General features: G+C 39.9%; 1 protein-coding gene across 1 annotated transcript in view; it reads left to right on the top strand.

Moving 5' to 3' along the window:
* Positions 1-25,181, top strand: part of CKAP5 (cytoskeleton associated protein 5) — a 52,627-nt gene that overhangs the window by 23,219 nt on the left and 4,227 nt on the right. The window contains exons 14-40 of the mRNA XM_080395664.1: positions 999-1,112; positions 2,307-2,417; positions 3,681-3,773; positions 4,332-4,517; positions 4,983-5,077; positions 6,442-6,499; positions 6,583-6,708; positions 7,035-7,171; positions 7,332-7,506; positions 8,022-8,135; positions 9,940-10,068; positions 10,703-10,897; positions 11,548-11,680; positions 12,467-12,555; positions 13,767-13,892; positions 14,589-14,738; positions 15,145-15,348; positions 16,734-16,869; positions 17,663-17,856; positions 19,724-19,896; positions 21,035-21,208; positions 21,648-21,768; positions 22,457-22,636; positions 23,105-23,292; positions 23,438-23,513; positions 24,300-24,488; positions 24,592-24,729. Coding sequence (XP_080251790.1) covers positions 999-1,112; positions 2,307-2,417; positions 3,681-3,773; positions 4,332-4,517; positions 4,983-5,077; positions 6,442-6,499; positions 6,583-6,708; positions 7,035-7,171; positions 7,332-7,506; positions 8,022-8,135; positions 9,940-10,068; positions 10,703-10,897; positions 11,548-11,680; positions 12,467-12,555; positions 13,767-13,892; positions 14,589-14,738; positions 15,145-15,348; positions 16,734-16,869; positions 17,663-17,856; positions 19,724-19,896; positions 21,035-21,208; positions 21,648-21,768; positions 22,457-22,636; positions 23,105-23,292; positions 23,438-23,513; positions 24,300-24,488; positions 24,592-24,729 — 3,804 coding nt within the window. The remainder of the gene's footprint in view (positions 1-998; positions 1,113-2,306; positions 2,418-3,680; positions 3,774-4,331; positions 4,518-4,982; positions 5,078-6,441; positions 6,500-6,582; positions 6,709-7,034; positions 7,172-7,331; positions 7,507-8,021; positions 8,136-9,939; positions 10,069-10,702; positions 10,898-11,547; positions 11,681-12,466; positions 12,556-13,766; positions 13,893-14,588; positions 14,739-15,144; positions 15,349-16,733; positions 16,870-17,662; positions 17,857-19,723; positions 19,897-21,034; positions 21,209-21,647; positions 21,769-22,456; positions 22,637-23,104; positions 23,293-23,437; positions 23,514-24,299; positions 24,489-24,591; positions 24,730-25,181) is intronic.

Below are 25,181 nucleotides of genomic sequence, written 5' to 3'. Positions count from 1 at the left end.
CCCAACAACAAAAAGAACCAAAGACTTTCTCAGAATGTACTTGATGATGTCTCGGGTTTTTTAATCATACGGACTGTCTTGTCACGTATGTATTAATACTGGGTTTTGATATTGCAGTAGTGATAGACCACTAGAGGCATTAGAGGAACCTCAGATGTTGTAACATTAATGTGCTCTGTGGTGATGTAGTAGAACATTTGGCTGAAGTCAGCATCTCTTCTTACAACTAGCAGTAACTGCTCTCTTCAGCATTGTTTTAAAATTGTTACTGTAAATAATTTGAATCATTAGCCTGTGTTACTTTAAAATGATTATTTTGGTTTTAAAAATTGATGTAAGTAGCACTATAGGTGGTCTTTGTAATACAGGCTGTCCAGGGAGGTGGTGGCATTACCATCCCTGGAGGCATTTAAAAAAAACATGTACCTGGGGTGTTTGGGTATGTGCTTGTAGTTTGCAAAAAAATAATATTACATGGTTTAGGGGTGGGCTTGGCAGTGCCGGAGTAACGGTTGGACTTGATGATCTCTAAGGTCTTTTCCAATGTCAATGATTCCATGATTCTCCAAGTGGGAAACCTGGAAGTGAATAGTAGAATGGATCATATTTTCTAAATTCTGTTGATACTAGTGACCTGGAAAAGAGACACCAGTTGCAAGTTTAGTATCTTAATTAATATCCATAGGAGAATATGTAGATTAAATCGTTATTTCCCAGACCTTCACAAATAGATACATTCTTTCCCGTTTTGTCTTTCATTGTCTCATGTCCATGTTACTGTACATGTTTTATAAAACCTCATAGTCTGAAAGCAACATATGAATTAAATAAGCTGTAGCAGAAAACTGTTTCTTTGCCTTCAGCTGTTATGGTACTAGAGAGAGACGTTTTTTTTTTTACTTTAGAATGTGCAAGTGTAGAAAACCAATGGCTCTTTTGGTTATCTGGTTAGCTAGAGAACTGTTTGATCTTGGTGAACTTGTCCTTTTCTTTTCTAGTCAGGGGTCCCACCCAAGAAAGGTAAACCAGCTGCAGCTGCAGGTATGGGAGGCGCTGGGGCTAAAGGCAAGAAAGGTCCTGAGACCAAAGAAATATTTGAATCGGAGCTCTCGGTGAGTATTCTCTTCTCTGAAATATGAAATCCTCTCTATAAGTAGCTTTAGTTAATCAGTTCTTCAGCTACTACAGGTTTTTTCACTGAAGATGGGGTTTTTTTGTTAGGAGAAGGGAAAGTAATGCATTTCAATAAATGGAATTCATAACTGGTAAAATACATGTTTGATATATTCTATTCTTCAGGCTGTTGGTACGAGGCCATGTATAACAGTAAACAATAAATCGTGCTAATATGACAGGGTATATCGTGTTGTCCCTGAGCTAGGAACGGGTGAAAAAGGTAATGATAGGACTACTTTGTATGTAGTATAGGATGCATAGTTTGCTGAAGATGTCTGGTATTAAAAGCTTGAGAATACAGTATTCTGGAGTTTACATTGAAATCTGAGGTAGAATACAGTAGTAATTGAAGGAACTAGAACTAGCGCGAGTTTGTTCTCTGCCATTCATGTTAAGTTACACTTCATGAAAATGATTGAATTCTGTGTGTCAGTTGAGAATTCTATCTTATCTTTTTGGTAGGGAACCAGGTAAGCTAAGCTGTTTGTAGGTCAAAGTAACAAAAAGCTGTTAAAAGCTTTGCTTGATGTATCTGCAAGCTTTTTTTGGACTGTCCATTATCTTTAGAGCGTTGCTTAGAATGAACACTTTCCATGTAGTTTATATTGCCAGTTATACATTGGAAAATGAGTATACACTTCTGAAGGTGATACAGACACCAGTGAAACAAAGGAAATTTTTATCATTTTTCATACACTAAACTTCTGAATTTTGCTAAGATGGATGCAGAAGACGAGTCTTCTCCCATCCACCCTTATCAACCACTTATTCATTGTTGTGAATGTTTATTCAGACTTCATCTACAATTTGCAACATCATTTTCTGTTACCCCTGCTTGATTCTATAAGTAGATAGTGGCTACTTGGGATTATTTTTGGCTGTCTGCACAATTTCTCATACTTTTGAGAGATTATTTTTCTGTTGCAGTACGATTTAGTAGCTTCTTAAATTTGTAAGGCCCCTAAACTATAACCCATACCAAATCTTTCAACCTACAACAGAAAATTTCTCATGTTTTCTAAGTGCACCACAGTCTAGGGGTCATTCCAGTATATTCCCTGTCCTTAAGGCTGCTGCTCCCCTCTGCAGGGAGGCAGTGCAGTGTTAACCTTGTTCTGATCCATCTGCAGATAGAAGTATGTGAAGAGAAAGCTGCTGCTGTCCTTCCAGCTTCTTGTATCCAGCAGTTGGACAGTGGTAACTGGAAAGAGAGGCTTGCCTGCATGGAGGAGTTCCAGAAGGTAAGTTTGCAGCCGTTGATAAGAAGAGAGGCAGGTAGGGGAAGAGAAAGAAAGCAGTAATTTCTTCAGCTTTTTAGGTCTGTTAACTCTTTTTAAAAAGACATACCAGTAGCAGTGGTAGGTCAGCAATTCAGATGGATTAAACAATACTTGGAAAAGGTGACTTCTATGGTTTAAATTGGTTCTTATTCCATAACAATAGTGGACTAAGTCTTTTAGTTTAATGCGGATAGTTATGCTTTTGTCAAAAATTTTAGTATGTGGATTGAGGATGCATAGAGGTATTATTAAAACAATAAGTAATTCTGAAGCTTAGGCTGAATGATAACTAGACTTAAACAAAAAGCTTTGCAATGACTCTGCAAAACTGGTTGCAAGTTAGTCCCTGCTGATTGCATGTTAGGCAGCAATTGATTATAATACTAAAACTTCAGTTGGCAAATAGTTGATGTTTGACAATACCAGTAGTCCTCACAGCTGGTGGCCAATGCTTCATGTAGTCACAAGCAAATAAAACGCTGTGTGTCATTTGGATGTGACGCCTGGCTTTCTTCCCATGGTATCCATCATAAGACCTTCACGAGTTCATACTCAAAAAAGCATCAGCTGTAGGTGTGCAAATAGTTCATGCTGCTGCAGCATTACAGTTGCAACTGAGTTTTAGTATTTTAGTGGAAAAGGTGACTGACATAAATGGTGAGTGGCTGCGCTGAAGTGCTGCTGTAGAAGCCAGCTTTACTCAAGTGTAAAGACGTTACATTTTCAGTGGAATGGATAAGCCTAACTACAAGTGAATTTAGATTACATTCAGGCTTAATCTCTACTGTGTAGCCAGCATTCTAGTGGGAAAGGTGCATGGTATACTTAAACTTGAAAAAAGGAAGAAAAAAAAAAAAAAAGCTTGGGGGTTTTTGTTTGGTTGTTGGGGTTTTTTTTTGCTTGGTGTTTGGTTTTTTTAAGCTAAATGTTAAATTCCCAGGGCTGGGGTTGCAGACAGTCTTTGCAACACTGTATGTTCTTTAACAAGTATCTTTACAATGTGAATGCTGTAGTATAAATGTTGTATCTCAGTACCTGTAAAATTGGCTCCTCATAAAAGTGGGTCCTGTAGTATGGCTTTTTCAGGTAAATTCTTATGCTGAGAATTTCTACCATTTAGTTCAGTATTAAGAAAATATTTACAGGACAGTTGTGACAATTTCTGTTTGTTTTGGGTTTTGTATCACTTGTGACCCACTGGTGACCTTATTGTTTATCCTTTAGGCTGTTGAGCTTATGGAGAGAAGTGAAATGCCTTGCCAAGCTCTAGTAAGAATGCTGGCCAAGAAGCCTGGTTGGAAAGAAACAAATTTTCAGGTAATACATTATCCTTCAGTAACAAACAGTCTGGTTTTGCTATTTAATGTAAGCTGCATTTCCACCTGAAAGGCTGGCATGTCTGTCACTGATGACAGTCCTGGCGCCATGGCCACGCTTGTATCTGTAGTCAATGAGAATATAAACTCAGAAATGAGATTTTATTTCTGCTAACAAGTGAGACGTAGAGACAGCATTTGAAGATGTCTAGAAATGTATGTATGTGTATATATGTGTGTGGATATGTGTATGTGTAAGTTCTAGAAGTAGATAATGACTGACCAGTATTATTGATTGTGTACGTATATATACATATAGATGTAAAAATGTGTATTTGTGTCTATACAGACAGTACGATTATATATAAAGCATGTGTAGATGTGTATTTGTGTACAGAAATATTGTATATATACACAAATACATATTTTAGGTATCCATTTGTGTTTACCCACAAATACATGCTTTTTAATACATACATCTATAAATATATAGAATAAAATATTTAATCTAAAATCCAGGAAGACATGAATAACTTCCTTGCTGTTACGGATGTTCCAGGTGATGCAGATGAAACTGCATATAGTTGCATTGATTGCACAGAAAGGAAACTTCTCCAAAACTTCAGCACAGGTTGTGCTAGATGGTCTTGTAGACAAGGTTGGTGATGTGAAATGTGGGAGTAATGCAAAAGAAGCCATGACAGCAATAGCAGAGGCGTGCCAGTTACCGTGGACTGCTGAGCAGGTGGGTGAGCAGCAAAGGTATTCTTCTCGTAAATAAAATCGGAAGTATTATGTGGGGTGTTCTTTTAGTCTGAGGAGTAAATCCTAAATCTTTGATTTTTCTCTGTTGCCTGAAAGTTATTTGTTTGCTCTCAGACATCTCCAAAGGCAGAACATAAAACAGAAGTTCCCCCCAAAAGGGAAATAACAAGTAGTAAATTAGTATTTTGCTGATATACTGCCAAAGCAGGTATATGTCCATAATAATGGTATCTGTGGCTGCCTTTAAGTACTACAGGAGCTTCTGGTTTGCTTCAGTTGCAATTGTGTTCTGCTACAGTGGTACAACAAACTTTCCTTGTACACCCCAGCTGTTTGTTTATTTGCAATGCCCTGTGTTTTTTGCAAGTGTCTTCACTTCTTTATTACAGTCCTTTGTCACCTGGTTTCCCAGTAATAACTTACACTTATCTTTCTTCTATTCCAGGTTGTGGCTATGGCTTTCTCTCAAAAGAATCCTAAAAACCAGTCAGAAACTTTGAACTGGCTTTCAAATGCAATTAAAGAGTTTGGCTTTTCTGGGTATGTCTTTTAAGTAAATTGCTGAGAGAAACTTGCGTGAATGTTTCTAATCTAGGACTAATTGTCAAATTGGTCTGAAGAGGATGACAGCAAGTTCATCTGAACTAATGTTCATTGAACTCTGGAGCTACCTCTGTCAGGTGCTCTTCTAGCTCTGCATGTGTAAATGAAAGTATCTGGCATTACTAATAAGATGCTACTACACTACTAGATGCTTTATTCATTGCTTGGCCTTCTCTGAAGAGCTTTTTTCTTAAAATTTATGTCTGTTGCTTTCCTTCTACTTGGGTACACCTGCACCCAGGGGATCACTGTATTTTGTCGTTTAAAAAACCAAACCCTGAAGCCTACAAAAGAGCACATACCAGCATGCTTATTGCTCTCCTTCAGAAAGAATTTGAGGCTGATAACAGGATGAGTTTTAGCTGGCGAAATAGTCGTTACAGCATCTTGTGCTGTGAGGGTAAGAAATGGATTCTCCATCAGAACCAGGTGTAGCATTCCTTAATTTTCAAACGCCAGTCTCTTAACTGAATGTGGACAAGCATACATAATGCAGTTTACTCTTGATAACAAAATTTCTAAGCAGTGAAGACTTCAAATATTAATTTATTTGGTTACTTGGGCAGTTACTATGCCTGTCCAAGTTGTTTTGCAGCTATTGAGTGGATAGTAACATCAATTAAGTCTGGAAAATGAGCTCTCCTCTTCAGTAAATTCCCTAAAAAGTGTGTGTTTTCCATCAGGGTGATCTGTGTGTAGATTGGATACTGGAACAGCAGCATTTGGGGCTGCACAAAGGAAGCTTCTGTGATTATCTGTTTTCTATTGAATTCAGTGGTAGTATAGAAGATTCAGTAATCTAAACCTGCCTTTCTTTCTCTTGGAAATTTCTTTGTGACATTTGTGTCTCTTTCTGGAAGATACTGAGACAGACTTAACAAAAAAACGCAACCAAACCCTCACCTTTATTATGTAGCCATGCTTCAGGTACTTCAAATTATTCTAGACTCATCCCTCAGGATCCTAGCAATTGTGTGGGTGATGTAGTTTAAGAAACTTTCTGGGGGAAATAATAGCAGTCTTTGATATTAATTACTTTGTTTACTGTATTGCTTTTCATAGCAGGCTATTCCCCAAACCGATCTCTTACAGCAGTTATTTAAATAGCTACTACCATCTATAGTATTTTGTAAGTGCAAATATCTTCTTGTAAATTAGTTGTATAAATCTGTTCTCAGCACGTTTTTTTTTTTTTCTGTAGTGTATTATGATGATTTTGTTTCTTGTTGGTGCTTCCTGTGTTGTATTTTACTTACAGGGGATATCTTTCTCTTCCCCCTCCCCCCCACCCCCCCCCCCAGACTGAATGTCAAAGCTTTCATCAGTAACGTGAAGACCGCTCTTGCTGCAACTAACCCAGTGAGTAAATTGGTAATTCTAATCCTGAATTATTATCAGTCCTTAAATTCGAAGACTGACTGCTTCTATCCTCTTTCTGGCAGGCTGTAAGAACTTCTGCCATTACGCTGCTGGGAGTCATGTATCTTTATGTGGGACCTCCTTTGCGAATGTTTTTTGAGGATGAGAAGCCAGCCCTTCTCTCCCAGATAGATGCGGAATTTGAAAAGGTATGAAATGTAGCTGTCTTACTACTAAGTATCATTAAAACTACTTGGAAACTTCAGTACCTGGAATCTGTACTAACGCTGTGGTCTAGCCTGTGTTTTTCTAAATGGATCAGATATTTTTTTTAAGACTGCTTACTGAAGCAGCTGCAAACTCGTTATGTCTAGCGATGTCAATAGTCACTTTTCTGATGACAAACTTCAAAAGTTTCTGGTTTTGTCGGAATAGCATAATGTTTTAGAAGTGCATTTATACCATGCAAGTGTTATTTTTACTGTCAAATGAAAAACTGTAAAATAGCTGTTTCTGATTTTTGTGTTTCTTGCAGATGCAAGGGCAGACAGCACCAGCCCCAACTCGTGGCATTTCCAGGCATAGTGCAGTGGGTGGGGATGATGGTGAGGAAGAGGAACAGGAGGATGTTGGAAACGATGTTGTGGATCTCTTGCCAAGAACAGATATTAGGTACGTTTGAATTCTACAACCTGAAGACATAATTTCACTGCAGTTCAAAACTTTGTGTTTATAAGTGCTTTCTAAGCAGGGATCTGTGGTGTTAAGGCACTCAAATACTAAAAGACACATAACTAAAAAAAACGGGCTTTTAACCTTTTTTCTCTTACAGTGATAAGATCACAGCTGAACTAGTGTCTAAGATTGGGGACAAAACCTGGAAGGTCAGGAAGGAAGGTCTAGATGAAGTGACAAGCATAATAAATGATGCTAAGTTTATACAGCCAAACATAGGAGAACTTCCAGCTGCCTTGAAGAGTCGTCTCAATGACTCCAATAAAATCTTGGTATGTTATTCAAAATCCTGTTTCAGCTGTTTCCAGCTTAGAACTTAGAACAAACTATTTATGATTATGGAACCTTGCTTTTTACTCAGTCTGTTACAATATCATGAAATCAACAGTTGAAAAACTGTAAACTCTGTATTTCTGGATAATGTATTTGCTGCTTTTTGTAAATATTTGGTTTTCTTTGCTTTGTATTTAAAAAAAAAAAAGCCTTCAAAAAAGGGGAAAATCTACCTCTAGTTTGAATGTAATATAATAAATCTTAACCAAAAAGAAGTTTAAATAATACTCTGCTTGTGAGAAAAGTGAAGTGTCCCTTGTTTGAAGATATTTTTAGTTGAGCTTTAATTTGCTCAGAATATAGAAGTAACTTTATCTTTGTGATGGATTTGAAGTCTGGAACGGGTATCATTGAGTAGGCATTCTAAAGTAAAAGCCTAAGTGTACAGCAGTGTTACTTTTCCCCATGTGACTTGGAGCTTTGCACAACTCGTAACTTTTTTGTTTATGTGCAGGTGCAGCAAACACTGAGCATTCTTCAGCAGCTAGCAACAGCAATGGGCCCCAATATCAAACAGCATGTGAAAAATTTGGGCATTCCTGTCATCACAGTCCTAGGAGACAGTAAGGTAGGACACTCATCACGATCTCTTTCTTTTATGCCACTCGCTGTCTTGAGCTATGTCTGTTTGGACTTGCTGTTGGGAGATGGATGGTAGTTCAAAGTGAATAAATAAATAAATAAAGTTACTTGTAGAACTCCTGTTCTTTTATCATGTCAGTGTGGGTTCCAGTGTACGTTGTTGTCTTTGTGTCACAGTATAGGAGACCTTTGAATCGTAGGTAGAAACGGGACACTCGCAACTGACAGTGAAGTTTGTGTCATGTCCGTGTTGACCTCATTGAGATGCTATGCAAAATCTAAGCTGGGACCATGGGAAAGGGCTGTCTGAAGCAGTGGGGAAAGGAGGCTTGGGAAGATGCCAGTGTTTTGTGCCAGAAGTCACAGGCAATTATCAGAGTTTCCGATGTGTCTACTCTGTGAGTAGGAAAAAGAGCAGAAACTGGATCTACCTGTCCCAAGCAATGGAAGGACTAGGACAAGTCCTAGGGCTAGAGAAAAACTTAGTTCAAATGTTTCTCTTAAAGGGTCTTTAAACACGTAAAATCTCAGTTCTTTAGTTGTATTCTTCTCTTATTCATCTTGAGGAAACAGCAAGCTCCATTTACTTCCAAGTGCATGGTTTAAGGATAAGACCAACTGTGATTTATCTTTTACTGTTAGTAAAATGCATAATACTGGGCTACTTGTAAGCACTATGATGCTGACAGAGGACTGTACACTCATTCAGACATTAAGAGTAGTCACTTTTTTGAGGTACTGCAAGTTTAACCCAGTTTATTCAGTTGCTAGGGTTTCTGAAGATGAAGAGGGATCATTTTTGGGCCCTGCTTTGAAATATTAATAGCGCCCCCCCCCCCCTCCCCGCCCCGAGTGGTTGAGGAAGATCAACAGCTTGCACCATGAGTGAAGACAAATTAAATTTGGGTGGTGGGAGCCAAGGCCACTTCAGAGAGGCTGATGATCTATGTACCTGCAGCACGTGATTTGTTTCTTTTCCTCAATGAGATTAAAGACAGACAAGTTACTTGCAAGGACACTCCCTTCTTGTTTAGATACAAGCCTGGATGTTACCTTTTGCTTTTAAAACTGATTCATACTAAAGCTAAATGAGTCTTACATGATCTGCTTGCCTCAGACTCAGCCTACAGGGGAGTGTCATGTGTATGGAGTCATGTCAGTACTGCTCATCTTCTGAAGAACCATGGTTGTTAAGTATTCAATCTGCTTTCTTGTAACTTCACGTAGCTGCTTCAAAAGAGGGTGCCGTTGTAAATTTTGCTTGGAAAAAAACACTAAAGGTGGAAACTGGTAGGAGTTCGAGGGCTCCCCTCTTCCTGACTTGACTTTAGCTCGTGTCTGTCCTAAATAAGGGTGCCCTAATAACAGGCTGCATAACCCACTTGCCTTGATTTATGAATGTGTGAAGTCTATTTCAAGCATTACGTAAATAACTAAGCTTATTCTTTAGCTTGTTTGAGAGTTAGGAAACTCCCAAAATTCTCATCAATGAATGGTAGCAGGTACAAAGTGTTTTTTAAGATACGCTTTGTCCTTCTTTATTGAACTTTATTTTTAAAAAATGATGGTAGATAAAAATAGTGTCTGATTCAGTGATTTCTGATACCATCACTAAAACTTAATTCTTCTGAATCTTAGACTTCTCAAGCAGTGAATAAAAATAAAGATTTCAAAGCCTGTGATGTAGAAGCTTTCTCCTTTCATGGAAAGGATGAATCAGTTGCCTCTTCTGTTGTAATCTTCTGACCCCTCTTTAGAATTATTCTTCTTAAATCTTGTTCTTGATACAGAATAATGTTCGTGCTGCTGCACTAGCAACTGTGAATGCCTGGGCTGAACAAACTGGCATGAAAGAGTGGTTGGAAGGGGAAGACCTGTCTGAGGAGCTCAAAAAAGAAAATCCTTTTCTAAGACAAGAGGTAGGATTCTGTTAAGTAAAGTTCTCCTTACATGTGCCTAATAAAAATAACCTTACCTGCTGTGGACTATGTTTATCTATGCAGTCTGAAATGACACAATGCTACCGTTGTGTGAGTAAACAAGTAATTATGTGTTCATACTGAAACCTCAGAAAGCCAATAACAAGTTTTATTCCTGCATGATAGCTGTCATTCAGATTTTGAAGCCTCCTAAATGAAACTGTTGTCTGTTCTGATCAGCGCTTTAAGAGCTAGTGTGCTTTCCCCCAAATTAACCACGTGGTAAGGAAGACCAGAACTGAAGTGGAGACATTAATGTGTTTGAGGCCAATAAAGTGCAGCTGAAATTCTGCTGTTACTTTCAAAAGGAAGAAATAGCCCTTGCAGTCTTAAGATGCCATGCTCAGAGTTTTAAGGTAGCTGCGTATTAATGTACTGTACTCAATATTTATTTTTTTTTTTTAATGGATATGACAATTGATGTTTAAGAATACTTGTCTGAACAAAGGTTGGGGTGGTGGGGTTTTTTCCTACCTGCGTAGTGGTATGTGAAGGACTACTATTCAAGTTCTTGTGGCCTGACACAGCACTATGAGCACTTCTTCAAAAACTTGTATTTTAAACTTTCTTTCAGCTTCTTGGTTGGCTGGCTGAGAAGCTGCCAACCCTCCGTTCTGTTCCTTCTGATCTGCTCTTATGTGTGCCTCACCTGTACTCCTGCCTTGAAGATCGAAATGGGGATGTGCGTAAAAAAGCACAGGATGCCCTGCCATTCTTTATGATGCATCTTGGCTTTGAAAAGATGGCAAAAGCTACCAGCAAGCTGAAGGTATTTCTGTTCCTAAGAATAAGTAATGTGACCTTGAATGAGTGGATATTAACAAGTCACATTCACAATCTCGTGATATGCTGTCTTGAGTCATGTAAGTTTGTCTGCATTGAATGTTCTCAGAGGGGCTGGAAATAGTATCAGGAGGCTGTGATTTAGAGCTCTCTGCTTCAGAAGGACTGCTGTCACCACAGGTTTATTGCTCTGGGAGCTTGACACTCATTCACTCTGCTTTTCTTCTGAAGAAATCTACCTGCACGTAGTTTCCATACCGGTTACTGTCTGGCTGTATGCCTTTGAACACGTGCTTTAATATGACTTCTAGCAATTTGGTGTATCTTATGGACCCTTTGAGTGCTGAATCTCTATTAAGGCACTTCATTAATGTCAGAGGACTACTCACTTGGAACAGATTGCTGGCTCACTTGTTTCCTATAGGTCTTGCAGAAGAAGCTTAATGCAAAAGTGGTTTATTTCAGAACAGAAATAGCTGAAAATATTGATGACTTGAGATAAATGTCCTGAAAGATGCTAAATGGATTAGCTTGTTTCAAACTAGTGTAACTTTCCTCATGTGTGGCATGTATTAGTAATGACTATCACTAGTCTTTCCAAATTTATAAAATATTTTTCCTTCTTCTGTTCTGTAGCCAACTTCCAAAGACCAGGTACTGGCCATGCTTGAGAAAGCCAAAGCTAACATGCCAGCCAAACCAGCCCCTGCTAAACCATCTTCCAGAGTGGTAGGGGGAGCAGCTTCAGCCAAATTCCAACCTGCATCAGGTAACCTCTCATGTTCTGGGAAATGACTGAGGAAAGGGTAGGTTTTGAAGCTTCTTGACATGCCAGAGGAAGAAATATACTTAGCAGGGTGTGAGGAATTCAGCATAGTTACTGTTACAGATGGCTGTGTCATCTAGTGAGTTCTGTTTGCGGTTCAGGTCTGACTTGAAGTTGAGTCAACTTCCAGTGTAGGAGGGTTTTTCCTTTCCACACGACCATCTGTCAGCTGCTCTTTGAAAATAGCTACTTGGTATTGAAGCTAACACCCATGGACTGGAGAGGGGTGGGTTTTTTGGTAATAATAATCTGATTTGAACTTAATATAATTTTTTTTCTTCTCACGTTTAATTTTTTTCTGGGCTATTTCCTCAGTATAATTTACTGTGGGGCTACTACAATGCTTGTGCTGACACAAAAGAGAGGGTAATGGGTTTAGGGGACAAGTGATTTGAAGAAGCAGTCCTGTCTTATCTGTCTGCTGGTGCTAGCTTGCCTGCTCAAACTAGGTGCAACTACAGCTCTAGACATTAGTCTGCACAGTATACATGTGTATACATTGTTCAGTTGTTGTGATAATGACAAATTTGCTAATGTTTATGACCTTAATTATGAAAACTTTGTATGCTAACATAGACTTTAAGGAACTTATGAGTCTAAAATCCTCAGATCTCTGTGTGATAAGCATATTTTATTCATGAACAGTTTTTCTTCTGTCCTAAGAATGGAAAACTGTACTAACCTAAAATGGGCTTGTTGGTAGTTTGAAATGGTCTATTGTTTCTCCAGTGCTTGCTGAAGATTTGGGGTCCAATACCATGGAATCCAAGCCTGATCCCAAAAAAGCCAAAGTAGGTGGAGCCTCCTCTAAAGCTAAGGTATGTTGATTTGTTTTGTATAAAATGAGTTCTGTGAAGTTAATAGGTGTAGTTTGTTAATGCATTATTGGTAGTACAGCCCTTGCTAGGGACTGCTTTTACTGAGAATCTTTATGCTTGTCTGAGTTCTGAAATGACAGGTGTACCCATATCACTTACTTAATCACTACTTTAGTAATTAAATAGGTAATGACAAAAGTCTGTGTTGTCAAAGATGCAGTCTTGTGAGCTGCTCAGGCTGTTCTAAATCTGCTTGGCTTCCTTGATTTCATGCTATTGAGAATTCATTCTTACCATTGCAGTTCCAAGCTTATACTTTGAATGGTAATTTTGAACCCATGTATCAAGAAATTAATCTCTCCTTTACAGTGTGAAGGGCAAAATGTTCTCAGTCACAAGTGCAAAAAGAGAATAAAGATGCTCTAAATGCATAATAATCCAAACTGATTACATCTGAATTTGTGGTTAGGTTTTTTCCATTGATTTGTGTTACAGTAAGTTTTTTGCTGATAACTTTCAAGTCTGTCCGATGTGTATAACCAGAAGAAAACCCCAAATTGTTCTACAGTCCCAGTGCCTCCATTGTCTAAAGGAGCACTGTAACAAGAACGTTTGATGTGGGTTCAGATTCATGGCAGGAATGAATGGAACAAACCTTGAAGGATTTGCCGAAGTCAGTGTTTTCTTCTGTCAAAACTCTGAACCTTGAGTTAATGCCTTTTGCTGTGAAAGCATTCAAAGGTTTAGAATGGTAACTCTTACATGTAAGTAGCTGTCTAACAATAACAATAAAGCCTTTTCTGTGGCTTATTTACAGCAGGCAGGTGTTAATAGCGCTATGTCCAAGGGCAATACCAACCTGTCCAAAGGTAACACAAGCCTCAGCAAAGGCAGTACCAGTGTGACAAAGAGCAAATCTATCAAACGGGTACCACGTTGGATTTTAGTAGGAATGTGTGTGGGTGACTAGCACACTGGTTGAGAGTGGTGTCTTACTTCACAGGGTACTGCTGTGCACACTGTCATGGGTATTGCTTCCACAGCAGCAGAGCACATACTTTTAAAATTCTAATCAACGTCATTCTTCCAGCTTTTCTCTGGCTGTTGTACACATAGGCAGCATGAGGTTGGCTGGTATCTAATGCTTGCAGTTTCTGGGACTGAGGTATATACGCGTCTTGTGTTGCCTGTTAACATCTTGCTTTTTTCAGGGTGTACAGGGGAAGAAAGTGCTCAGCAAGCCTAATCTGAAGGAAGATGATGATAAATCAGGTCCTATTTTTATCATAGTCCCAAATGGGAAAGAACAGAGGATGAAAGATGAGAAAGGTCTGAAGGTGAGAAACATCTGTATGTATTCACAGGTTTTGAAGGAGTGTCATTTGTATGCATGCTTTTGTTTAACTTGGAATTAAACAACTTGCTATGGCATGAAAGTGCTAGTCTCTGTCTATCCCTTGGATTTATTATCTGGTTCTACAGTTGACTTCCACAGGCTGATACCTGGTTTGCTGTGGTGGTATTCTTCCAATTTTCAAATTTTGTGCCTTTGTATACTCTGGTAAAAGCCAAAGGCCTTTTTACAACTTCCAAGAGATGGTCTTCAGTTGTGAAGTATCATCAAGGCTTCACTGAAAACAGTTGGCTAATTTCAGAGTTCTAAGATCCGTTGTATTTAAGACACTTATATTGAACAGCCTGCTTATGAAGCTTGTCTTTTTTAGGGAAATTCTATTGCTTGAAACATGCATGTTCGTTGTAACTTGCTAGTAAATAGGCCTACCTATAGCTTAGAAACGACCGCTTCAAATGATAATAATTAAGATGTGGCCTAAAGATAACCACTCCACATAAAGAAAATTGTTCGTGTAAGCCAAGGGGAGCAAACACGACTGAATTTTTCCCATTACTTGTTAATAATGAGAAGACTTTGAAGACAGATTTTAAACCAGAATGAAGAGATGCAGTCTGTAAATTGTATTAGGAAGAAAAGGTATTGCTTGCTTTGAGTCCCAAATGCTGCCTTTTTACAGGTGTTGAAGTGGAATTTCACTACTCCCCGTGATGAATATATTGAGCAGCTAAAAACTCAGATGTCCAGTTGTGTGGCCAAATGGCTACAGGATGAGATGTTTCATGCAGACTTTCAGCACCACAACAAAGCATTGGCTGTTATGATTGAGGTGAGTTTGGATCTGTGGTAGTAGGTGACATTGTAGAGAATTCTTCTCTGCTATGAATGGTTTTGCTTGCATTGAAATAGAATAGGAATTTTCTGAAGACTCAGGGGTCATTGTTCTGTGAAGTTGAAACCTTAACGTATATATAGAAATAATTTTCAGAGGAATTATGAAGTTGGATGTTAATGTTGTTGGGAGAAGGGAAGATTTCCTCACCGGAGACTTCTCTTAGAATTTTGGGAAACTGTATAAGTTAAGTGAGTACCTATGATTCTAAGAATCAACCAATAAATGTAGACCATCTTACCAAGCATAACTTTCCCTTATAATCTGTTCTTTTCTTGAACAGTGTGTTTTCCTTTTGCACAACCTCCTTTATTTTATTTTATTTTTTATTTTTTTCTTCAAGCACTTGGAGAGTGAAAAAGATGGAGTCATCAGCTGTCTGGATCTGATCTTAAAATGGCTTACCCTGCGGTTCTTTGATACAAACACAAGTGTTTTAATGAAAGCACTTGAGTACCTTAAATTGCTTTTCAGTTTGCTGAGTCAAGAAGAGTATCACCTTACTGAAAACGAAGCGTCCTCTTTCATCCCATATCTTATCCTAAAGGTACAGTTCATTGTACGGAAACTAGCCTTAATTTTCACGAAGAATATAGCCAGATACTATGAAACGCTTTAATATGTTCATTCCAAAAATACTGTGAATGCTTTTAAATCCAGTGGGTGGCTGATCGTAAGTGGCGTTCCCCAGGACTCCATACTGGGGTCAGTTCTATATAATATCTCTATCAGTGGTCTGGATGAGGGGAATCAAGTAAGTTTGCAGATAACGCCAAGGTGATGGGCAGTATTGATCTGCTGGAGGGTGTGAAGGGCTCTGCAGAGGGATCTGGACAGGCTGGATCGATGGGCTGAGGCCAGCTGTATGAGGGGCAGCACGGCTCGGTGCAGGGTCCTGCATGTGGGATACAACAACCCCACACAGTGCTACAGGCTTGGGGCAGAGCGGCTGGAAAGCTGCCTGGGGGGAAAGGACCTGGGGGGTGGTTGACAGCTGGGTGAACGTGAGCTGGCAGTGTGCCCGGGTGGCCCAGGAGGCCAGCAGCGCCCTGGCTGGTGTCCCACACGGCGTGGCCAGCGGGGCCGGGGCAGTGCCCGTCCCCCTGCGCTCGGCACGGGTGAGGCCGCCCCTCGAGCCCTGGGCTCAGCTCTGGGCCCCTCACGGCCAGAGGGACACTGAGGGGCTGGAGCGTGTCCAGAGCCGGGCGGGGGCTGGGGGGGCTCAGCCTGGAGAGGAGGGGGCTGGGGGGGGCTCGTCGCTCCCTGCAGCTGTCTGAAAGGAGGTTGTAGCAAGATGGGGTTTGGCCTCTTCTCCAAGGTAGAAAGCAATAGGACAGGGGTCCTCAAACTTTTTAACCAGGGGGTCGGCACACGGATGAAATGGCAGGCAGTCATCTGCAGCTGCTTGGTTTCCCCCCCAACCCCCAGCGGGGGGGTTCTGTAAATACCGGGTGCTGGATTGAGGACCCTGGGGGGCTGTATCCGGCCTGCGGGCTGTAGTTTGAGGACCCCTGCAACAAGACTAGAGGAAATGGCTTCATGTTGCACTGGGGAAGTTTAGATTGGGTGAGAGGGACAATTCCTTCATAGGAAGGGTGGTCAGGCACTGGGCCAGGCTGCCCAGGGAGGCAGTGGAATCGCCATCCCTGGAGAAGATGCGTAAATGTAGCACCTGGGGACATGGCGCACTTATTAGCGTTAGGTGAACCACTGGACTTGATGATCTTAAAGGTCTTTTCCAACCTAAATGATTCTATGATCTATATTGCATATTTGCCTTTAAAAGCCATTTACCGAAAAGGATTTTGTATTGACAATAGTTCTGGCTTTCCTAATTTTTTTAGACTGATCTTACAGTATCATGAGAATGTTTAAAATATTATGTATGTCTTTCCGTTGTTGTTTTGTTTTTTTTAAAACCTTTTCCACTAGGTAGGAGAACCAAAAGATGTCATCCGTAAGGATGTACGTGCCATTCTGAATAGGATGTGTCTCATCTATCCAGCCAGCAAGATGTTCACTTTTGTCATGGAGGGGACAAAATCCAAAAACTCAAAACAGCGTGCAGGTGGGAAATGGGATGATGAACTAAGCGATTACAAAGTACTTGAAATTGGTTTGGGTTGCATCTTGAAAAATCCAGCGTAATAACATTTGGTGGATTGTGAGATTTACCCCTGTATAGCATTTAATGCAAATGCTTAAGTGTTTAAAGGATCGTATTTTAAAGTAGTATCATCTTGTGTTTTATTGTCTTCCAAAGACAAGCAATCTATTAATTTGCAATCAGATTATGAGTTTCCGTTGAGTAAGCTTGTAGTCTCATTGAAAACAGTGCTGGGGAGAACAGTAACAGGGCTATTATCCAAGAGACAAAGAGAATTGGTCAAGAGTTTGGAAAGAAATGTCTCTACACTGTACGTCTATCTCAACTTTATTATAGAAATTAGTTGTGGTGTGGTGTTTGTAGTTCAAACTACTCCCTAATCACCTTGAAAATATCTTATCCTGATATAGCCAGAATGTTGAATGATGTACGTAATACAGCATTGCAAGCTCTCAACTGTCTAAACTACCTAGATGTGAAGTTAACTGTAACATTGCTCATATGTGGTAATGGGAAATATTTGAAGGGTATAGGGATGACTGACAGCTTTTAGATGCTATCTGCATGAAGTATTCTGAACCTGTAGTTTACTATTCCATCCCATCTATCACCTGGCGTATATCAATAATCAGCATAGTGATTGACACTTCTCTGCAGTGAATGTTCAAGGTGTGCAAGCAACGCAGAAAACTGGGAGGGCTCTCCTGCCAGCAGCTTTAAACCTGAATGTGTACGTGTCATTTTCTTCCTTTAGAATGCCTGGAAGAGCTTGGATGTCTGGTTGAATCCTATGGCATGAATGTATGCCAGCCAACTCCAGGGAAAGCCTTAAAAGAAATGGCAACTCATATTGGTGATAGGGACAATACTGTGCGCAATGCTGCCCTGAACACCATTGTGACTGTCTACAATGTTCATGGCGACCAAGTGTTCAAGCTCATTGGAAATGTGAGTGTAAAAGGAAATAAGATTATTTTTTTTTTAACTCCCCCACCCCCCGAATCCTTACACTGTTGTAGGGGATTAACACTATACTGCTTGTGATTGGTCACGGTACACCTTGCTGCTGGCATCAAGAGCATTTTGTAATGTTGGAAATAACTTGCTATGCCATAGATACTCTAAAAGTTAGTTGGTTAATTCCTGATTGTGGGATATATAACCTGGGTGTTCATGAATGAAAAACTAAACTGGAAGAAATGAGTAAAAAGACTTCCATGGCAATTAAATTGTTTATAAAGAGTAACTTGCTCTTATAATCGACTGTACAAGTAACATTTGTGACTCAGGATGGTATTTGGGTAATTTATTTGGCTGAGAAAGGCTAGTTGTTGGGGCTCCATGGAATACTCTTGGCTTTTTTTTTTTTAATGCCCGTCTCCATGCACTGCTTTGCAGCTGAAGTCTGGTTCACTTTGTTGTATTGCATTTAGTGCTGAAGGTCTGTGTCAGTACGTTGTTGCTTTGTATTGCTGCTGTTCTGTTCTCTGGAAATCATACTTAGCAGTGTCATCTAAAATGCAGTAAAAGTTAAAGGTGGCAGAAGTTGGCTTCTAGTCTCCAGTAGTGGAAAGCTAGTTTGCTGTGTTGTCTACAATTATTGTGCATAACCATTAAGTATACTGAATTCTTACTTGAATCGAGAGCTGTTAGGCTGTTTTTTCATGTTCTGTTCTCTGAACTTGTGGTCTTGGTAATGTTTCTAGCAGCACTTAAACTGATTGGAATATGATGGATATGTTAATGCCTTTATGAATTTTGTGTTGTGTTATATGCCATCATGCATATGCTGCATAAAAAGCTATTGAATTGGTATTTTAAGGAGTGTGATGAGCAGGGAAGCAAGGCTGCCTTTATTTTTCTTTTTTTTATTTTTTTTTCCTCCCCCTTCTTTTCCAGCTTCCTGAAATGTTGAAATTTAATGTGACTCTTATTTTCTCTGGTAATCATCTCCATGAGAATTAATGTTGCGTTCTTGTTAGCATTTTAGATTCCCATCTTATTGGAAGTATTGTTCAGTGCAATCTGCTGCTGTGTTGCCTAGTCCATTTGCTTTTGGATTTTCAAGGTTAAATAGAACTGTAGCACCTGAACCATTCAGTTTCTTCTAATCATGGCTTTCTGAGCTTTGGTATGCTCCATCTAGTCCCAAAACATGATTTTTCAGGAAGGTTTCCAAATCGTAGGGGTACTGGAGAGTACTTCCCATACAACTGTCATGGCTACTTCTGCTCAAATATAGTTCCTGGTTATGTTCACTGCTGTAGGAAAGCAGATAAATATGATTCTTTTCACTGCCATGACTTGGAGTGTTGGGTTGGCTTACCTTGAGTTCAGGTTCAGCTGTGAGTACACTGAAGGGGTCAGCTGTTAGAAGGACTCTGGCTTCTGTGGCAGCATCCTTACTGTTGAAACATTGCCTGGGCTCCTAGTAGGGGCTATGGAAAGTGGCGGGGGGGGGGGGGGCGGGATTTTTTGTTTGGTTGGGGTTTTTGCAGCAATGCAAGCAACAGTTGGGAACATGTGATCGTAGCATAGTTTGAATTCAAGATTACTTGTTTCTTGGAAATAATGTGGGCTAGAAATAGCTGTAGTCAGTATTACAGCTTGTCAGTATGGGTTAATTAGCTCCTGAAGGAGTCACCTGGCAGTCCAGAGTGGCCCTATTAGTTTGCTGCTAGACGGTGGTACTGACAGCTCCTACCCTTGGTATTGAGGAACTTTGGTCTGCAGTAATAAGTAGTATACCTCCTGTAGGTGACCAAGATATCTAAAATCTGTACAACTCATTGAGTGAAAGCATTGTGTGTTACAGCTTTCTGAGAAAGACATGAGCATGCTGGAGGAAAGAATAAAACGGTCGGCCAAGAGACCGTCTGCTGCTCCAGTGAGACAGGCAGAGGAGAAACCTCAGCGTACTCAAAACATCAGTGCTAACGCTAGCATGCTGCGGAAGGGACCGGCTGAGGACATGTCCTCCAAACTCAAGTATGTAATGATACATTATGGTCTGTAGCCTGCTTAATTTATGTGCTAATATCATGTCTGGCGATGTTGTTTTAGTTTCTATCATCATCTTTGCATGTTGTAAAAATTGGCCGAATAATGTAAAACAAAATGTCTGAAACTTTTTTTTGTCTTGTCTGTCTTGAAATCTTTCTAAATGGTCTTGTGCCTTTTTTCACTGCTTCTCCATGGACAGAATTATGTATCGCACTTATAGGATGTAAGTACTGCCCACTAACTCCTTGGTAGCAAGGCTCTTGTATCTTTCAATTTCTATCCTAGCCATCCCTTCCTGGGAGTGACAGGTTTATCATGGCCAATTCTAGGTTACTTACAGGTCTCTGACTTAAAGAAAAGAAACCAAAAATATAGGTTTCTGCCAAGGTGACAATAGATCACATTGCAGGGGGACATGGCACTTCCATGTTAAACAACTGTTAGAAATATTGGGAGAGCTTCTTATGTGTTACACTACACTTGGTGTTGATTGGACCCTGTTCTTAACTTGTAAGGGCAGACATATAGTGCAGAACTGGATGAGCACGTGTGAATTCTAGAGCCTGGGACAACAGTACCAGCAACAAAAAGCTCAAAACTGTATTCCTTGCCACCTGCTCATTATCTTGGAATAAAAGTCCCTGTTGAGAACTACGTATTACTACATTTCCTTGAAAAATCTTAATACGCAGCACAAGTCATGTGGGATGCTAGGAGTCCTAGGTTCAGATGAGCTTGCAAGGTTGCTATGTACTTACGCATCAATTAAAAAAAAAAAAAGGGGGGGGGGGGGGGGGGGAAAAAAGCCCCCTCAATGTTACATTCCATTAATACCTGTTAAACTGTGCTAGGGATCTCTCAGAATGAACCAGTACATACATAACACAGATGGAGGGGGTCTGGTGGTGGGTTTACAAGAAAAACTAGGAAGGCAAGTAATTAGCAGCTGCTTTTCTGACCTACAAAAGCTTGTTTCACTAATGGCTAGGGGAGAGGCAAAGGGGTTTATTAGAACTTCATAATCCATGCTATTCTATTATGAGAGCTCTAGGGCTACCAGTGGATGCTAGTGCTCTTTCCTGTTGCATAGATATAACAAAGACCTTTCTCCTGGTTTCTATAGCCAAAATCGCAACATGAGCAGTCACTCGGAGACAACACATGCAGTTCCACGGGAATTTCAGCTGGATCTTGATGAAATTGAAAACGACAACAGTACTGTCAGATGTGAGATGCCAGCACTTGTACAGCACAAACTAGATGACATCTTTGAGCCTGTCTTGATTCCTGAGCCCAAGTGAGTCTAGTTTTAACCCCTAAGTGAAACCAGCAGGGCTACTCAAACTGCTTTGAGAAGCTGAATTGCCCATGCTAGTGTCTACATTCAGACTTGTTTAAATGAGAAGGTAGTGTCTGCTAATTGGAAGAGAGATTTCAAAGTAATGGTTTGTTGTACTGTTCTGGAATCTGGAGAGGAGTTATTTCTAATGAAAAACCTGAGTTTTGCTTAGGTGGTTTTATAATAAAAGGATCTTGAGTTCATAAATGCATCACCAGCATCTTTACAAGTAGTGCAACATAAGTGTTGAAAGGAATGATTCCTTCCTTGAGTATTCTTGGTGACAAATGAAATCCTTTTCCCTTGTCTCTAAACCTTCATTGAAATATAGCAGTTCAGTGTAATTTAGAGCTATCTTTTCAAAGAGTAACAAATGCCGTTTTCTTCAACTGTTTAGAATCCGTGCTGTGTCCCCACACTTTGATGACATGCACAGTAACACAGCTTCTACCATCAACTTTGTCATTTCCCAAGTAGCCAGTGGTGATATAAATACAAGCGTCCAGGCTCTGGCACAGGTAAGCCAATTAAGGTGGCAGCTAATCACACTGTACTAAACTACTTGTTTGCGAGGGTGATGAGTTGCACTGTGGTGGAGCAATCATGTCAGGTGACATGGACTCTGCTCAGGATCTCCCTGGTGACAAAACTAAGTGCACAGGGGCCATCTGACTCGCTTTAGCAATCGAAATTCCACTTGAATTATTTAGAATAATAAACTCCACACAGAAGCACTAAGGGGAAAAAAAGTGTGTGTGTTTGGTTTTTGTCAAATAGCTGTGCTGTAAGTTTGAAAAAGCCAGTGAGACATAACTTTTAAATGTAAATTCAAAAATCTTCAGCAAAAGAATTGTCATGCCTCGTAGGTTTTACATGTTTCTAGGTTGGCTTTAACTACTTAGAAGTATTTTATCCAGAAGATTTCATGAAGCTGTTAATTCTAGTATCCATGATGTGGTATTTCACGTTTTGTGATTTTGTGTACAGGATAGGCTTGCAGTTCTCTTAAAAGATCGATAATTGGTTATATTGGGGTTAGCAATAGAAGTCTGTGGCTTCTGATTTCAAGTGAAAGCTTAGAGTACAAGTGCCTTGGCAAATGGACTGGTCAGGACAAGACCTTTCCTATGGGAAAGTTTTAAATTAGTTGTTTTTACTGTTTGCATTATGTTGACTTAACTTGGATGTTTTGTTCTTAAATCTTAGATTGATGAGGTTCTCAGACAGGAAGACAAAGCAGAAGCTATGTCTGGCCACATTGACCAATTCCTAATCGCTACATTTATGCAGCTTCGGCTAATCTACAATACACACATGGCAGATGAGAAGCTAGACAAAGATGAGATAGTCAAACTTTACAGCTGTATTATTGGGAGCATGATCTCGGTAAGGATTTGACCTAAAAGTTAAGGTGAAGAGCAGGTAATTTTTGTGCAGAAATTGCAGGAGAATGGAATGTCTGTCCAGTACCTAGGTTAGCTTGCTATTGAGTCTTACTTATAAAAGTTTGTTGCTAATGGTCTGCTCAGTGTGCCTCTTGAGAGGGACTGGGGAGGCGAAGAAAGTCTCTTTATTGCTTCTACAGAATACAGCCACTTTAACACTTTTGCTAAGCTCTGTTTTAGTATTCCTTACCTTTTGAGTGCTGAGTTGGCAGCCTAAGTATTTTCCAAAGTCACCCAATAGAAATAATTTCCTTCCTATTTGCATTTTTATTGTTTAATGTGGGGGGAATGTCAGATGGTTTGACAGTGTTTTCTAGAGAAATCCCTGTGGTAAAGCATTGTGCGCGGGAAAACTGTTTTCGATTTGTAGCCGTTTCGATAGTACTGTAATACTGTTTTTGTTTTGTAGCTATTTCAGATAGAGAGTCTGGCTCGAGAGGCCTCCACTGGTGTGCTGAAGGACCTGATGCACGGTCTTATTACATTAATGCTGGATTCTCGGGTTGAAGACCTTGAGGAGGGTGAGCAGGTCATCCGATCAGTCAACCTCTTGGTAGTGAAAGTTCTGGAAAAGTCTGACCAGACCAACATCTTGAGGTATAGAATAAAAATTGTGCAGTTGCTGCTTCTTTTCTGTTCTTGTGTGTTCCTCAACAGCTGAGTTTTAGTTATTCTGTAAGCAAAGAATGATGCCTGTAGAATCCATTTGTTTGAGTAACGATTATAAAATTATTCCTTCTAGTGCTCTGCTTGTTTTGCTCCAAGACAGTCTGCTAGCAACAGCCAGCTCTCCTAAGTTTTCAGAACTTGTCATGAAGGTGAGCCTGTAGTAGAAGTTTTGAACTCGCTTGTTTATCTGAGACAACTTGGCTGAAAGAACATATATATTAATATATCGGTGACCGTAAGGTGAAAGATTTCTTATAAGATTATTATTGAAAGAATTATAATTAGATGTTACATGTAGTGACTTTCATGTATGTTAGGAGGGAGCTTAACACCTGCTAATAGTTTAGAGGCTTGTGTATACTAATACAGACTCTATATAGTAGTGTGCAGTCACCTCTGGGCTTACTTGCTTAGGCACAGCACCGTGCTGTAGATTCAAACAATCCCTGGCTGGAGCTGGCTTGTGTTTTGTCATCCCTAAGGACAGAGTGAACATGCAAATGTCTGCATTTGAAGCATGTGTGTGTTCTTTTTTTATAATATGATAGCCTTTTGTAACTGGCGTGATTTAAAGACAACTTGGACATTCTTAATGAGGCTAAACTAAAGAACTTGGGCTGTGTGTGGGTGTACACATAACTTATGTGTTATCTGCTGGAATTCCTTCATGCGAAACATTTGGTCTCCTGTTACTGGTAGAGAAGTCAGCACTACTTTTATGCATCAGTTCTAAAGGAGGATCTGGATATGTTACAGCTAGTTAGAGAGAAAAAGTATGTACCAGTGCAAATATAGCTTGAGCAGACAGGCATGGTGCGTGTCTGTATGTGGTAGCAGAGTGAAATGGTTCGAGGATAGTTTTGCATAATTTCCCTTTATGTAATTAAATGCTTCTTCCCTGAGTTGAGTTGCTTTAAGTCAGCTTCTCGTTCCAGTGTCTCTGGAGAATGGTGCGTCTTCTTCCAGAAACCATTAATAGCATCAATCTGGATCGTATTCTGTTGGATATCCACATTTTCATGAAGGTCTTTCCCAAAGAGAAGCTGAAGCAGTGCAAGAGTGAGTTTCCTATAAGGACACTGAAGACTCTTCTTCACACCCTGTGCAAGCTGAAAGGCCCCAAGGTCAGAGCAGCCACTAGTCACATACTTTTTAAATTGGATGTTCATTCAGTTTCTAAAGCTTTTCCTTTTTAAAAAAAAATTGTTCCCTTTTTCCTTCTGTTAGATCTTAGACCATTTAACAATGATAGACAACAAAAATGAATCTGAGCTGGAGGCTCACCTGTGCAGGGTAATGAAACACTCCATGGACCAGACTGGAAACAAAGCTGATAAGGATACAGAAAAAGGGGCTTCTCGCATAGTAAGTAATGTAAATGTGTTAGTAGGGAGAGGGAATGTAAGGCAGTTTATTTAAGGAACAAGCTCAATTTTGTGATTGTGGAATACGAAGTCGTAATTGCCTTTCCAGCATGCAACTAATATTGGAAATATTCTTTTAGTTTCATTTCTATTTATGGCTGTTACGGGAACTTGCAGTTCCCATAACAGTGGAAACAGTATTTCTGTTACCACCTGAATATTCTGTGCCTGTCCTAGGATGAAATATTCTGCAGGACATTCAGGCGTGCAACATAGGTTTTATACTGCCTGATCCTGCATTTGACCTACTAAAAGTTACCCATACCCAGAACGGGTTTTAAACACTGACTTCTCAGGAAGGGTCCTACAAGCTTATTCTTGTTCTGTGTAAACAGTGGCAATGTAAAACCCCTAACTGCTTCAAGGTTTTATTCATCCTGAAAGCTCAGTATC

This window comes from Falco punctatus (assembly GCF_963210335.1).
Source record: "Falco punctatus genome assembly, chromosome: 7".
NCBI classification, from domain to species: domain Eukaryota; kingdom Metazoa; phylum Chordata; class Aves; order Falconiformes; family Falconidae; genus Falco; species Falco punctatus.
Note: the sequence above shows the minus strand (reverse complement) of the source record. Positions and strands in the feature narration are given on the sequence as shown.